We start from the raw sequence: 17,494 nt of genomic DNA, 5'->3' as shown, positions 1-17,494 counted from the left end.
ACGGTCATGAAAAGGAATTTAAAATGTTTAAATGAACAGGCTTTCATGAATGATATTAAGCATAGCAACATTCACTGCACAGCAGAGTCCACCGATGTGCAGGTGACCCTGAGCCTTGACCTCTTCACAAATACTTTTATTTCTCTGATCAATAAACATGCACCTCTTAAGAGGCTCAGAATTAAAGATAGAATAGCACCCTGGTTCTCATATGAGCTGCTAACTCTGCTTAATGGAATAAGGCCTGGTCACGTGCTAAATGCTCAGGTGATCCACAACACTGACTTGCCTTCAAACAGCTCAGAAACAGATGTACCACAGCTATGAAAAAGGGAAAATCAGATTACTATTTAGATTGAATTACAAGTTCCTACACAAACCCAGCTCAGTTTTGGAAGGCAGTTAACCCGCTCATTGTGTTATTTCTAGCCAGGATGAAATGTATCTTGCATTTAATAAACACTTTTCAGTAGCTGGGAACCTGTTTGATCGAGAACATATCAGACTTCTTCCTGTTGATATAGACAGGATCATACCCCTCAGTTCTCCTTTCATCCCTTTTCACATGATGAAGTATTCGACACTCTCCATTTGATTTGATATGCTTTATATGCTTTTTGAGTTCAAATAAAGGTTTGGAAATAAAGAAATTGAGAAATGTTAGGAAATTGATAAGCGGTGGTACGCTTGACTGAAAACGATTGTGTACATGCCGTGCAGAGTCATGCTAAGATGTGTACTGTACATACTGTATGTACTACTATAGGGCAGCGCATACAGTATCTACTATCTCCTAATGAGACAAGTAATTAGAATAATGTAAGCCTACTGTTCATTCATTACACACGTAGGCTATACAGTGTGTGTGTGTGTGTGTGTGTATTCCACTAGCTATATCCACGCAATTAGCTTTAGTTCTTATTTATTTATCCACTGTCATTTGCAGTGTTGGTGTAGTGTTTTTATTTATTTTCGGACATCACAATGCCTCTTGAGTAAATGTAAAACAAAATGTTGTATCATACATATATTGTCATATTTATTATTATTATTATTATTATTATTATTATTATTATTATTATTATTATTATTATTATTATTATTATTATTATTATTATTATTATTATTATTATTATTATTATTATTATTATTATTATTATTATTGTCTGTAGAGTTGGAGAAGGAACACTTCATGAATCCCAAAATCGGCCCGAAAATGTCTTAAGTGGAGCTAGGACCAAATTTTGTCTGATCTTTTGTCTTAAGTCCGTTGGTGAATGAGACCCAGTGACTTTATAAGCTATTTTCGGTGGGAGGTATTTCTTTCTGTTTTAGATCCAAGGGATAACATACAGCCGTGGACCAGCAATGGTCGGGCTATAGCTTTAGCTTACTGCACAAGATAGGATAAGATATTCCTTATCTTAAGATAAGATATTCCTTTATTTATCCCCTTGGGGAAATAACATGCCTGATGTGCAAGCTAGGCTAGCAAGCCTGCAGCTTTGTTGTGAAACGCCCCCTTTTGAACAATCAAATCAAATCCTTTCTAATATCATATATGTGTCACGCTATGGAAGCCTGATGGCCTCAAAATGCCATTCCCTGGTGTCTTTAAAGCTTTGAGGAGGTCGATTGGGTTCTGGAGGTGTGATTACAGCAGGGTTGAGGTGACCTTTGATGGTGGGGCCCAATGGATTATTGTTTCATGGTGCCCAACATCTCTGGTGGTGCCTGTGTCAAATATATGTACACATTAATTGCATGATAGGCTGATATGATATATTGGTACATTTTGGGAGGTGCTCCATCATCAACATGTAATGTAACATGTAGTGTATTCCATTGTGCAGATATAATACAATGAAGATTGTTCTGTCTGCACCATGGTAAATGGCTGCTTTTTTATATAGCGCTTTTATCCAAAGCGCTTTACTTGTTCCTCACATTTTACTCACACATTCACACACCGACGGCGGAGGCAACCACGCAAGGTGCCAACCTGCTCATCGGGAGCAATTAGGGGTTAAGTGTCTTGCTCAAGGACACATCGACACGCTGCCCGGGAGGAGCGGGAATCGAACCGGGAACCTCCGGATTGCCAGACGACTGCTCTACCTCCCGAGCCACTGTCGCCCCATGATGATGACCTGCTTTTTTTTTCTTTTTTTTTTATATATATAAAGATATATCCATATGAAGCCATATCTAAATAAAGGCTTTTTAACTCTTTAAATATGAAATAAGTATTTCATACTTATTCCTGCTCCATGCAAAAGTGCCTGAGGTTTGTTTCCTCTTTAATGAGTTTAAAGAGGACACTCTGTAGTGATTTGCAGCTGTGGGCCTGACAGTTCCCCTGCCAGGCCATGATGTAGCCCTAGCTGCAGTACACTTCTGCAACTACTGCAGCCTTAAAGGTGAACAACCAACAATATGGCCTAGGAATCACCCCTGCCTTTGCACATGTCTATGACCTGCTACTGTACAATATTTGGGAACATGAGCTACCAGAGAAGTAAGACTCAAACTTGTGATATCAAGTATAAAGTCATCACACAAAGGTAATGTTACTAATGTATGATGGTGACTTCACACTGCACCAGAAATAAGGGGTATAGGTTCCCCTGAATCATAAAAGGTTTGATTGATTGATTGATTGATTGATTGATTGATTGATTGATTGATTGATTGATTGATTGAACATTTTATTAACAGATTGCAGAATTGGTACAATACAGTATACGGCTCAATACACACAATTGTTAAGGGGATGCAGACCAGAGAAAGACTTTCAACTTGTTTACATCAGGGTCCCCCATTTTCAATTCATCATAACATTTATGACATACACGAGTCGACATACAGATATACAGTACTGCTACATTCAGACATCTATGACATACAAGATATACAAATATACAGTACTGTTTATTTACAGGTATAACACTTGATACTGACTCAAAGAATAAACTCAGAATTGGCAAAGATCTAACAGACAAACCTTTGTCTATAGGCTTTAGAGCTTCAGGGTTCAACTTCAAACAGTTCATAAAACTTAGTTTTGATAGAAATAAGAGAGAGAGCACAAGTACAGATGACAAGTACAGTATGAGGAGGTAGAAATATATATTCATAATTAATTATATTATGTGCCAATATTAAATATATTTGATGCCTTGGAGGCACAGCAATTGCATTTCCAATGATATTTAATCTAATGTTCATTTGTTAATTTGATTACATTGGTTCCCATCTTGTATAGTACAATAATTGTTGAAATCTTTTTTTATTCCGTTATAAATCATGTCCACTTCCGGTCTTCTATCTGAATACAGATACAGATACAGATAATTGTGTTGGTTGAACAGATACAGATACAGATAGAGATAATGATGTCTCCGCACACCCCTAACAAATTAGTCATTATAGTATCAACTAGCCACGGTAACATCCCACCAGCTGCTAAAGCGTGAGTAATAGTATTTGAACAGTATCCGGTTTAAACAGAACTGGCCGAAACTCAAAGTGGGGCGTTTTTGGATTGGTTTCCGGTACCGCCATTGTTGTGCTAAACTGTCAGAGCCAGGCCACAGCAGTTAGAAATAATCATCGTATACCAGCCTTTCTAGTACTTTTTCTTCTTCACTTTCTTACCTTTCGTCTTACTACTTACATCTACTCTTATCCACCTATTTCAATCTCCTCCTTCAGGCCTTCCATACCAGTTTGGAAAGAGCAACCCTGCCAACCTCCACTACAAATACATGGCTACAAATATACCTGTCGCCATACCTGTATGTGGTAAAGATGCATGCCTTATTTCAGAACCAACCTGAGATGCACACCGCCTCTCCTCTCCTACGTTACTGCACTAAGAGCAGCCTTCACTGATGCCAATTCCAGGAATATCATTTATGGATATCATGTATCTGTCATAATCGCGGCGAGAGCGTACTTCACTCCCCCTCCTTCTCCCCTCACATTCACCACGCACTCCTCTTCATCCTCCCTTCCATCCACCACGCACTCCTCTTCATCCTCCCTTCCTCCCACCACGCACTCCTCTTCATCCTCCCTTCCTTCCACCACGGAAGCCTCACGCCCTTATATGGTCAGCATCCCTTCACCTCCTGTCACTCAACCCAGCTGCACTTCATCCCCTCATACACACGCTGTCAGGCACCTCACTCCTCACAGCTGTATCCCATCCCCTGATGATGAGGACCCTACTTCAACCGGACGACGCTGACCAGAAGTCGTCGTGGTGTTAGTATCATTACCTAGGTACAACGCCTCAGTCTGAAGACCTGCTAGGCATCCCCGTGTGATCATCCCTGTACTAACTTCCCTCTCTTGTGCCCAGGACCTCCGTGCCAGCGTGTTCCTGTCTGGACCCCCCTGGAGCTTACCGAGGAGTTCCAGCTCCCTCTCTCAAACACAAAACCGTTTCTCCCGTCTGCAGTGGCACTGGAGTGCGCCTGCCCCCGTTATCCCCCTATTCATACCTGTTGTACATTTCTGGATGTAATTCTTGCCTGCTTGGGAATACCATTAAAACCCCTTTAAAATGCTCCATTCTCCTCTCCTGTGTTCAGCGATTGGGCTCTGCTTAAAACCCACTCTCACAGTATCTGTTCAAGAGTTGAATACATTGTATGAATACAAATGCAGTTACTGGTAACAGAGATACTGAATAAAAACATGCATCACAATTCTTTTTTTTCTCCAGATAGACACCATTCCAAATATTGTTAAAAATATTTCCACCATCATGATGATGATTGAAGACAAGCTTCAGACAAGCTTTCTCTAGGCTTTTGAAAATGTAGGGGAGACCTTGCTGAGATAGCAAGCTGAGATACGAGAGAAAAGTCCAAATAGCCTTTTTACTTCCTCTCTTTTGATACACAACTTTCCAAAAAGGATTACTAATATTTCCATGGGTACAAACGAAGACACAGGGCAGTTCTGTATTTTTATTTCTTCCGAGTTTATTCAATAAGAAGATCTGTGTCCATCACATTATCCGTGCTTTCCCAAATTCATATTTAGATTTGGGCTTGTGCCCGATCGATCGTATACTCCGAATATCTCATTCTGATTTAATAAACAAGCAAAGTTACGGCGGCTGGGTGGCGCAGCGGACATTGCGCTCGTCACCAACGCAAGAGACACCGGGTTCGACTCCGGCTGTCGGCATTGCCTCCGGCTTGGGCCAGCCGTCATACTAACTCAATTGGCAGAGTTAGCGGGTGGAAGTCGATGGGTGGTAATCTGGACGTTGTGGACAGCGACTCCTACAGGTAGGTTGGGGACGCCTGCACAGCAGAGACAGGAAATGGCGGGGGTAGTGTGAGCCTCCCACACGTTACACCTCGCCAATGAGAGTCCGCGCTGGCAGGTGAAAAGATGTGACAGGCTGCCTCCTCGTGTATCGGAGGGGACACGTGATGCAAGGCTTCTATCCTCCCTACAACCGGCCAGTGGGGGGCATATGCAAGCAACGTTCAAGACAGGGGAGGGAAGAATTGGCACAGTGGAATTGGGATGGGAGAAAAATAGAAAAAGAGGAGAAAAAGTGGATAAAAATAAATAAACAAGCAAAGTTGGATCCTGTTGCAAATCCAACTGAATAGGAGTCTATTTTTGAGGAGACCATTTAATTAGTCTCAAAGGTTATGCCACACTAACCCATCCATCTACACTCATGGCACACACATCCACATGCACACACTCACTTTAAACACTCACCTTTAACATTCACTTTAGACACTTTAAATACTACACCATATTTGATCTATTTATTACTAAAAGATTTGCACTACATCCCTACCTCATTTTAGCATTTTGTACTTCAATTTGTACTTTAGTTTGTATATTGCATATTTTGTATAGTGTTTGGTCTTTATTCTTTTTCCTTTTTTTACTGTATCAAGCACAATCTTAGGAGGCTCATACAGGACCAATAATTTCACTGTAAAGTACATGTGCCTTATATGTGACAAATAAAACAAAACTTGAAACTTGAAACCTAGCCCTTAGTATGTCACCTAGCTACAATGTTCCCTTTTTGTAGTTTAATTATATTTTGAAGCAGCTTGCCACTGATTGGCAAGTGGTTTTGCACATTGTCTGTACTTTTTGACGAGGAATGATGATCACCACTTGGCAGGCCACTTGGCAGGCCAAAAATTGGTTATTGATGCAGGGAGCTGTTGTTTTTAGTCAATCATATATATATATATATATATATATATATATATATATATATATATATATATATATATATAATTGTATTTCATTTATTTATCTTTTGAATTCAGCTTAAAGTTACCGGTGACTCTGGGAGTCTGTGGAAAGCCTGCATGGGCCTGAAAAGTAAGGCAGAGCTTACTCTATAAACTCACTCTTCCTCTTCTCTCTGACGTTGCCTATTGCAGCTTTAACAGTTCACAGTGACATCCATCTGGGTCAAGCTGACTGTCACTGTTGACACATGGGCCATGTTTCTACATTAAGTGTCAAAAGACTGTCTCGCCCTTTGCAACACGGCAATGTAAATATTTGCATTTCAATTATGTTGGGACACCAGCTCTCCTCCCGCCACTCTGTAGCTCTGTACAGTAGCAGGTCATAGACATGTGCAAAGGCAGGGGTGATTCCTTATTTTGAGATAAGAAAATTCCTCATTTGTAGTACTGTTGTAGCCATGTTACATGATGTTAGTTAACACACATTTAAACAAATAGAAAAACAGCAGGCACTGCAGTCATTGTATCATACATCCAGATATTTGTTTAAATGTGTGTGTAATACTGCTACTTAATGATTATTTTGAGGTATATGGTTAATTTATTTTGGCACTGGCTAATTTACTATTGCAGTACATGAAAGTCATCAGTGACTAATAATGTTAGAGATATCTCATATGCTGTAGAGATATCTGCTGTAGAGTGAATGTAGGTGAATGTTTAAAGTGAGTGTTTAAAGTGTCTAAAGTGAATGTTAAGGTGAGTGTTTAAAGTGAGTGTTACTTTAAAGTGAGCGTGTGCATGTGGAGGTGAGTCATTGAGCATCCTGATGGCCAGGGGATAAATGTAATTTCGTTTTTTCTTTTCTTATTTCAATATAATTGTTTGTTACTCTATTTTGTTTCATCAATAAACCTCCATAAACGCATCTGGTCATCACAATGGTTTTCTTTTGAACACGTCATAGGAGCCTATACTTAGAGGCTTAGTTGCATTTTGTTAGCAGTCGCCACAAGGTTGTTTTTCTAAAGTTTGGAGAGACAAGGTGGTCGGCCGATAGCAGCGATATGTTCTGTGCCTCTATCTTGACAGTGAAGATAATCATCACAGTAGAATGAAGTGAGAAATTACCGGTGTCACAGAAATGATGGGTCAGGTTACCCTGACCTTTGACCCACGTGTCCACCCCTAATTCTGGATTTCGCTAAGCCAATCATTTTCACTGTTTGCAGTTCACCGTTGCTATCGAGACATTGGTTAATATTTTGTGAAAATCATATAAAATAGAGCCTGAGACTCATTTCCTCACATCCCACTAACCATGAGAGTGGCTGTCCTTGCCCTGACTCTAGCCCTCGTGGGTAAGTGTATTTTACTTTACTATACCGGCGTGTGTTACTTAATAAAAGGAAGTATTTTAGTACTACTTTTATATTTATAAATATTATTATTATCTAATTATAAGCCACAACATAATTAATAATAATGTTTTATTAAAATACAATAATGAATTCTTATTCCTCTTTTATAGCGAGCCACCAAGTAAACTTTGGTAAGTAAACCTTATATATTTGATACTTTGATATCAGACCATCTCTGTTAAGCCTGGAATTCCTCTTTTATTTTTGTGTTTGATTAATGCTCATTACTTTCATGCCATTGGAATGTTCTTTGTGAGTTCTCATGGAATAACATTTTTATCATAGTTCCTGAGTTCCCTGCCGGTAACACCTATGTGTACCAGTATGAAGCTCAGCTCCTGGGCGGTCTACCAGAGGAGGGTCTCGCTAGAGCTGGGGTGAAAATCAGCAGCAAGGTTCTCATCAGTGAATTTTCACAGAACACTTTCTTGCTGAAGGTACATGCTTCAAATAGTTTTGCCAAAACTCAGGTCACGTTCTGTCTTACTATATACTGTATAATTTACTAAACCTAGAAAATGATCCCTTTTTTTCTGGTAGCTTTTGGACCCTATGCTCTCGGAGTACAGTGGCATCTGGCCCAATGATCCCTTCATCCCAGCAACTAAGCTCACCACAGCTCTGGCAGCTCAGCTCTTGACTCCCATCAAGTTTGAGTACACCAACGGTGCTGTGGGTAAGATCTATGCTCCAGCTGGTGTCTCTGCAACTGTGTTGAATGTCTTCAGAGGACTCCTGAACATCCTTCAGCTCAACATCAAGAGGACTCAGACCATGTATGAAATGCAGGAGGTAAGAATTGTATATTTTGATGAGCAATTACGATCCAAAAAGTATTTTTGAATGTTTCACTCAAGTGTTTCTTCTTTATCTAGGCAGGAACTCAGGGTGTGTGCAACACTCAGTATGTTATCAGTGAGGATGAGAAGGCTGAGCGCATCGATCTGATCAAGACCAAGAATCTGAACCAGTGCCAGGAGAGAATCATGAAGGACATCGGCATGGCTTACATGGAGAGATGTGTTGAGTGTGAGAAGGTAATATCAATTTTGCTTTTATACTCCAGTGCAAAACATTGTATATGATCAGTTTCAAAGGTTAATAACCATGTCTGTTGTGTCTGCACAGAGAGGAGCGCTTCTGAGGGGCACTGCTTCCTACAAGTACAACATAAAGCCAACAGCTACTGGCGGTCTTATCTTGAAAGCAACTGTAACTGAACTTCATCAATTCGCTCCCGTGGACAACATGATTACAGCTGTCCAGATGGAGGCAAAGTATGTTGGAGAACTGGTGGTAAAGGATGAATATATTTGTACAGTCTCAATCTATATGACGTATTGATTTTAAATCAATTTCCTTTTACAGGCAAGCACTGATCTTCATTGAGACTGTGAAAGCCGCAATCGTGCCAGTAGCAGGATATATTCATCGTGGATCTGTGCAGTTTGAGCTCGCACCTGAGATGCTCCGGACACCCCTTCAACTCATCAAGATCACCAACCCAGAGGCACAGGTAGAGTGACTGACCCGGGGTGATATTCCAACAAACAGGGATATCTTTTTATTTTAATTTCCATTTCATTACCCACAGATAATCACTATTCTCTCCTTAGGCTGTGGAGATTCTCCAACATCTGGTCACGTACAACATGGCTGAGGTCCATCATGATGCCCCGATGAAGTTTGTGGAGCTGGTTCAGCTGCTGCGTGAGGCGAGATGGGAGAGCATCGAGGCCATCTGGGCTCAGCACAAGGCCAGACCCGTTTTCAGGTAGCAAAGAAATACATGTTAAAATGTTCTAAACATTATAGTCTTAAGTGAACTAATAGCTTCAGCAAAATTCCATAATGAGTTTTACTTCACAGCAAGCAAACATTTTATAAGAGTATGGCTAACTTTTTCCTTATTAAATCCTAATTTTCAGACGCTGGATCCTAGAGGCAATGCCTGCTGTTGGTACTTCATTCACTCTGAGATTCATCAAGGAGAAGTTTATTGCACGTGAGATCACTATTGCTGAAGCAATTCCTTCCCTGTTGGCATCTGTGCACATGGTGACTCCTGACATGGAATCCCTCCAGCTTGTTGAGGTGGGTAAACTATATGTAAACACTATGATTGCTCTTAATTTTTTTTTAAATAATAATAATTGTTTAACAAACAGTCAAATAGTCTACAAGTATCTCAGAATCTTGAAAATATATATATATATATTTTTAAACCGACAGAACCTGGCTATGAACCACATCGAAAATCCAGCTCTGCGTGCAGTTGCTATGCTCGGTTATGGTACCCTGGTAGCCAAGTTCTGCACTCAGAATCCCACCTGCCCTATTGAACTTGTGAAGGTAAAGTGATGACATGACATTACCATAAACACATCTTCCATGATTATCACATATTTGGATGAAGGAATTCTGATGAATTTTCAAACCTCCACAGCCAATCCACGACCTTATACCAGAGGCTGTCGCAAAGGGAGATTTTGACCAACTTGGCCTACATCTGAAAGTTCTCGGTAACGCCGGCCATCCTGGCAGTTTTAAGATAATTTCAAAGCTTCTGCCTGGGTTTGGAAGTGCTGCCGCTACTATGCCAATGGGAGTTCACGCCGATGCCCTCTGCGCTCTGAGGAACATCGCAAAGAAGCAACCTAGACAGGTAGGAACTAAATAATCTTAAAGATCAAATGGGAATATACAGTATATCATAAGCAACCTTGCAATAACATTGTCCTTACCAATTTAGGTCCAGGAATTGGCTGTTCAACTGTTCATGAACAAGGCTCTTCATCCAGAGCTCCGTATGCTCACCTGTATTGTGCTGTTCGAGACAAAGCCTGCCATGGCTCTGGTGATGTCTCTCGCTAACATTCTGATGACAGAAACCAATCTCCAGGTGGTGAGCTTCACTTATTCTCACATGAAGGCTCTGACCAGGAGCACTGCCCCCGACTACGCTGCAGTGTAAGTGCCTTTCAACTTAATGGCATTTGATTGGCATGTATATCATTTTGTCATACTGTATCTAATGTGCTAAATTTTTATTTTAGCGCCGCTGCTTGCAATGTTGCCGTCAAGATCCTCAGCCCCAAACTGGACAGACTAAGCAACCGCTACAGCAGAGCCATCTACCTCGACCATTATTACAGTGAGATATTAGTTTGCATCTATCAACTTCATCATGAGTTAATCAATAACTTTTTTGTGTAATGCATAATAACTAACCGTTCCCCTGCTTTAGGTCCTTTGATGATGGGCGCCGCCGCCAGTGCTTTCTACATTAATGATGCCGCCAGCATTTTGCCTAAAGCGGTTGTGGCCAAGGCCCGCGCTTACCTGGCTGGAGCAGCTGCTGACGTCATTGAGGTAGAAAAAAAGAAGAGGAATTCAGTCGTTTTGATTGATTGATTGAAAACTTTATTAACAGATTGCAGAATGGGTACAATACAGTACAGCTCAATACAACAACTGCTAAGAGGATGAAGACCAGAAAAATACTTGTCTTGTTTACATAAGGGTCCTCCATTTTCAATTCATCAAAACATTTAGAGACATACAAAATATACAGTACTATGTAAGAAAGAGAGAACATCATAAAAATTTTAAACAAAAGGAGAAGAAAATGTACATTAGATGGGGCTGGGGAGTGGGATTTTGACATTTACCGGGGCCAGTTTCTAATTGCAGCCACCCGTAGGTGCTCTTTTAGAGCGGTTTTGAAGGAGGGTAGGGATTCACATTCCTTTACGGCTGTTGGTAGATCATGTCTAAATGCCACTGTTTTATTGATCACGTTTCTATTTGACTTTATTTTCTTAGGTTGGAATCAACACTGCAGGACTCCAGGAGGCTCTTCTGAAGATCCCCAACGCCCCGGCGCACGCCGACAGGATCACCAAGATGAGGCGTGCCCTTCAGACTGTATGTTTATATCAAGAGAATTACAAATGACAACTTCTTTGGACAGAGGCCCACTGGGTTTACACATCTCTCTTTTCCACAGTTGTCTGAATGGAGGACATATCCCGCAAACAAGCCCCTGGCTTCCATGTATGTGAAGCTGTTTGGACAGGAGGTTGCCTTTGCCAACATTGACAAGGCCATTATTGAACAGGCAATTGCGGTATGTAATTATTATTAGTGAATCCTACCAATTACAAATCACTGTGATTGTCTGGCGATGAAGCAAAGATAATGATCAATTATTGTATTTCTTTAACAGTTCGCCACTGGACCCGCCCTTGGTGAAAATATAATGAGTGCATTTAGGGCTCTGGTGGCCGGCATCTCTGTCCAGTATGCGATGCCTATGCTAGTGTCTGAGGTGCGTCGCATCCTGCCCACGGCGGTTGGTCTGCCCATGGAGCTCAGTCTATACTCTGCTGCTGTGGCTACTGCAGTTGTCGAAGGTATGCACACATCTGTTACCACAGGGCAAGCCATCAATAACATCTAACAGCTAGATTTGTGCAGCTCCAGCTTAACATTGTACTGTACAATTTGTACATAACATTACAAATGCCAGGGCCCCTGAGTATCTGAGTTTTTTTAGGATGCATAGGGATGTACTACATGCCCACAACAGGAGAGCCAGTATTGAGGACTTGTACCTGCCCCGGTTTTCAACCAACATGGGTAAATGCTCCTTTAAGTAGTACAGTGGAGCTTTGGACTGGAACAAACTTCCCTTGACCATTAAGAGCATCAGCAGTCACTATCTTTTTCGAAAAAGGTACAAATCTGGCCTTTAGAAAATGTTGCAGTATCATATTGTATTTGATCTCGGGTAGCTATATTTATGCAATGCAAATGGTTTAGATCTTTGTGATACTGTATGTCAATGGAAACAAGTATCTGACTTTATTGTGTTTTGACGTGACGTGTATTGTTACAATCGTCTAATAAATCAAATAAAAAATATTAGGATCCAATGACAACCAAATGCATGCTGTGTTTTCAGTCAAGGCCATCGTGAGACCAGCCCTGCCCGATACCTTCAGTGTGGCACAGTTCCTGACAAGAGACATAATGCTGGAGGCTGCTGTTAAACCAAGGTAGACTTCACATCACACATCCCTGCGTTTAAAGAAATGTGTTGTAATGATTTATCATCGTTCACATTGAGTGCATTTTAACTAAAAAGCTGTCGTCCTCCTCTCTAGTATCGCTATCCATACATTTGCTGTACTGGGAGTAAACACTGAGTTCATCCAGGCTGCTCTGATAGCAAGAGCTAAAGTCAACACCATTCTCCCTGCAAAGATGGCAGCAAGACTTGACATTGCCGCAGGCAACTTTAAGTTTGAGATTTTGCCAGTTGTTGCTCCAAGTCACGTAGCAGACGCAAGGTAAGAGCTAACACTCTTCGCTGATGATATACAACTTGTGTTAAATGAGTGGTCAAAAGATCCATTATTTTCTGTTCTCATTGTCATCCACAGTTTTGAAACGTTTGCTGTAGCAAGGAATATAGCGGATCTACCAGCAGAACGAATCACACCTATGATTCCTGCCCAATCTGTTGCATACACATCAAGAGAGTCCACATCTAGGATGGCCGCATCACTTGCTGGTAGCATGGTAGGTTGGTTTGAAATGCCTTTTCAAGAGAATAGTTATTATTGAAGGTATATTTCAACAGAACTACAGTACATTGTAATATACCTGATCTTCACTTCCTTTCCTTTTCAATTTCAGTCCAAGTCTTCTGAGATCATTGCATCCATGGAGCAAGCCGACATGAAGCCCATTATTAAGGCAGCCCCATCTTTTGTGCAGACCTTCTGTAATGAAGCCATTGGACTGAAGGGATGCCTTGAGGTTTCCTCAACCTTCCTTAAAGACTCCCCTCTCTATTTTGCGATTGGAAAGCATTCAGTCATAGCTGTGGTGAAACCAGGCAAGAGCTGCAATAAAACATACAACCACACTGTCGCATATTGCACATCAAGTATGGGCAACGTTATTTGAATTTGATTGGAATTTTGTAGCAATATTCATGTCTATTTGCAGTTGAAGGGGAAGCAGTTGAGAAGCTGGAGATGGAGATTCAAGTTGGACCAAAGGCTGCAGAGAAGATCATCAAACAGATCACCCTGGGCGAAGAGGAAATCGTTGAGGCAATACCAGTTTTGAAGAAGCTCAAGAAAATCCTGGTTCCTGGTCAGAAGATCGGCGCCAGATCTTCCTCCAGCTCCAGTAGCTCTCATTCTAGCTCCTCATCTCGTGCCAAGAGCTCCAGCAGATCTCTGTCCTCCTCGAGGTCTAGTTCCAGCTCTTCCCGTTCTCGTCTCTCCAAGGTAAAGCACCAGGATTATTTCTTAGAGGTGCTATAGGTCATTTTTATGTAGACTAATCATTAAAAATAATTAACAGATGTGCAAGTGATTTTGATGGAAAAATCTTGTTTCCAAACAGGCTGAAGTGTTCATCCATACATTCAAGAAGGACCACCAGAAACAGGTTGGAGACTGGTGATTTAAATGATGATTGAAACATGCTTAGCAGATTCAGCAGACATTTTTCTAAACTCCTTGGGATTTTGTTTTACAGACCGCCATCTCTCAAGCCAGATCCCAGGCCAGAGTTTCCAGGAGCAAAAGCAGCGCTGCCAGATCCCAGGCCAGAGTTTCCAGGAGCAAAAGCAGCGCTGCCAGTTTTGAGGCCATCTACCAACAGGTGGGCCTCTTTAATCTTTTTGGAATCCAATTATTCAGTATGAGTTTGTGGGTGAATTAACATTTTCCATTTCTTTGTGTGCTTAGACCAAATTCCTGGGCAGTGCTGTTGGTCCTCTCGTGACTATCATCGCGCGTGCTGTGAGAGCGGACCGCAGGATGGAAGGATATCAGATCACAGCCTACCTGGACAAGCCTAAATACAGAGTGCAGATCATTGCAGCCTCTCTGATTGCGACTGACAAATGGATGGTCTGTGTGGATGGTGTGGTGCTCAGCAAGCACAAAGTCAACGTAAGATACTATCTCCTGCACAAATAAGAATAGACATCTCGATAATAGACTGTAATGTCACTTGAAAGGCTGCATCAATACAATATTCCCACATACAGTAGATGGATGTGTTATTCGAGCTTTAACAATTGTTAGCTTTTGAATTCTTGTAAACCACTCCTTTTCCTCATAGGCTAAGCTCGCCTGGGGAGTGGAATGCAGAGAATACAACACCATGATGACAGCGGAGACTGGTCTGATGGGAGCGGACCCTGCAGCCCGCTTCAGAGTGTCTTGGGACAGACTACCCGAAGCCCCCCGTTTTGTCAGGAGATACGCAATGTTGTAAGAGTTCTAATTCTTCCACAGTATTTCATGTAAAATATTCCAATAGAGCACAATGTCTCTCACACATATATAAATGTGTGTGTGTGTGTGTGTATATATATATATATATATATATATATATATATATATATATATATATATATATATATATATATATATATATATATATGTGTAATTTATTTTTGTTCTTTACCACTAGTGCATCCAAGTACATTCCTTATGCAGTTGCCATGGCTGGTCTGATTGAGAAAAGCGCCCAAAACAGTGAGAGGCAGATTTCCCTGACCCTGGTTGCAACATCTGAGAAGACCTTTGACATTTTCATGAAATCACCAAAGGTAGGGGAAACTTCTCCCTCTAATGTTTTCAAAAATGTAAATTGGTATCGTCTTAGATCCGTCTGATAGTAATATTTCTTTCCAATTCTTCACAGGAGACTATGTATAGAAAAGCCATCAATTTCCCCATCGCTGTGCCAATTAATGAAATCACTGGTCTGAGCCCCTTCGATGACAACATTGTAAACCAAATCCACTACTTGTTCTCTAAGGCTACCGCAGGTAATATTAGCTGTTGCTTTCATTTGTGCTCATAAATAAAATGGTAAAGGGCAACATATGTTTTTAACCCTTTCACTACCACACTACAGAAGGTTAACCCTTTACTATTACACTACCCTTTGTCGTGTGACAGTGAAAGGGTTAACCTTCTGTATTGTCGCAGTGAAAGGGTTAACCATTTGGTAGTGCGGAAGTGAAAGGGTTAATGGTTGTTCTCAGTTCAATGTAGCATGGACAGAGACATGCTGACCACGTTCAACAGCAGGAGTTACAAGAACGAGATGCCGCTCTCTTGCTACCAAGTGTTGGCTCAGGACTGCACCCCAGAACTGAAGTTCATGGTTCTGCTGAAGAAGGACCTCACTCTTGAACGGAACCACATTAACGTGAAAATTGCTGACATGTAAGTTACTCATTCAAGGAGAACTTGAAATTGGGGTCGGCCAATAATTAAATAGTATCGTATCAGGTGAATATTGTGATATCATTTCACACATTCTGTCATCTAAATTAATTATATAAACACAAACAGAATATTTGAGGGGATGTATTAGCATGCAGTTCAATGCAATGAACAATTTGATTATTTATCTTGTGATTTGATCATATATGAACATATAGTTATATAGGCTGTATCGATATCTCAAAAGGTTCCAGATGATTATCATGATATGAACTTTTCATACCGCCTAGCCCTACTTGAAATCATATTGGCACATTGCTGCATAATACCGTAAATACACTGTTTGTCATTTTTAGTGATATTGACCTGTACCCTATGGAAAATGAGGTTCTGGTGAAGGTTAATGGATTGGCCATTCCTTTGGCTAACCTGCCATACCAGCATCCATCAGGTAGGCTACAGTACCTAAACTGCAACATTCACTTACTGTTGAGCAAAACATTATTTTTGTCGCTCAATATGAAGTGCTCTCTTTATCAAATTGTTCAACTGCTGTGTTCAAAGGTACAATTCAGATCAAACAGAATGCTGAAGGCCTCTCTCTCTATGCTCCAAGCCATGGTCTCCATGAAGTCTACTTTGATGCCAAGTCATGGAAGGTGAATGACAATGAACTCGCAGTCGTCTTTAATTTGTCCGGAAATTGGTTTTGAAAGAATTAACTGAATCCTTTGTTGTTGGACTTGCTCGTCAGATTAAAGTTGTGGACTGGATGAAGGGACAGACTTGCGGACTCTGTGGAAAGGCTGATGGGGAAATCAGACAGGAGTACCGCACACCTAACGGACGCCTGACCAAGAGCACTGTCAGCTTTGCTCATTCCTGGGTTGTGCCATCCGAGAGCTGCCGTGACGCTACTGGTAAGACTTACATTCTTTGCATGGAGGATGGAGCAAGTGACCAGTACACCTTACAAAGAAAAGGCTTTTAAGATTGGCTCCAATTGCTCCTCGACTACACAGCATTTAACATTAATCTTAGCTATAGTAAGAATGTTAGGTTTGATTTATCCATACCTCTCCATTCCAGAATGTTATATCAAGCTGGAATCTGTGAAGCTGGAGAAACAGATGATCGTCCACGGTGTGGAGTCCAAATGCTACTCTGTTGAGCCTGTGCTGCGCTGCTTGCCCGGCTGCCTGGCCGTGAGGACCACTCCCGTCATCGTTGGCTTCCACTGCCTGCCCGTCGGTGAGTCTCACATGAAGAACGGTAGATTTAACTTCAGTGAACATTATACATTTCTGCTGCTGGTCTCAAACGCTTTGCATTCTTTGCCATTTCAGATTCTCCCCTGAATCGCCCTGAGGGTCTGGCCAACATCTATGAGAAGAGTGTGGACGTGAGGGAGGCCACTGAAGCCCACGTGGCCTGTAGATGCACTGCTCAGTGTTCTTAGAGCTCTGATGGAGTGAATAGTTACTAATCGGTTTACTAATCGATTATCCTGTAAAGAAAAATGCTATTGTAAGATGATCATTTATATTGCAAT

General features: G+C 41.2%; 1 protein-coding gene across 1 annotated transcript; it reads left to right on the top strand.

Annotated features, from left to right (window-relative positions):
* Positions 1–7,575: 7,575 nt before the first annotated feature.
* On the top strand, positions 7,576–17,401 carry LOC311223691 (vitellogenin-like; the record flags this gene model as incomplete). Its single annotated transcript, XM_084308463.1, has 27 exons — positions 7,576–7,615; positions 7,961–8,112; positions 8,216–8,467; positions 8,551–8,712; positions 8,804–8,952; positions 9,044–9,191; positions 9,292–9,449; positions 9,604–9,680; positions 9,951–10,027; positions 10,122–10,340; positions 10,428–10,645; positions 10,732–10,829; positions 10,923–11,047; positions 11,501–11,602; positions 11,685–11,804; positions 11,904–12,090; positions 13,694–13,980; positions 14,099–14,143; positions 14,234–14,359; positions 14,446–14,652; positions 14,825–14,976; positions 15,769–15,942; positions 16,299–16,393; positions 16,507–16,601; positions 16,697–16,862; positions 17,032–17,193; positions 17,289–17,401. The coding sequence occupies 27 exons, from the start codon at positions 7,576–7,578 to the stop codon at positions 17,399–17,401; spliced, it is 3,906 nt and encodes a 1,301-aa protein (XP_084164589.1).
* Positions 17,402–17,494: the final 93 nt, after the last annotated feature.

This window comes from Notolepis coatsorum, assembly GCF_963971535.1.
Source record: "Notolepis coatsorum genome assembly, chromosome: 2".
Lineage (NCBI taxonomy): Eukaryota > Metazoa > Chordata > Actinopteri > Aulopiformes > Paralepididae > Notolepis > Notolepis coatsorum.
Note: the sequence above shows the minus strand (reverse complement) of the source record. Positions and strands in the feature narration are given on the sequence as shown.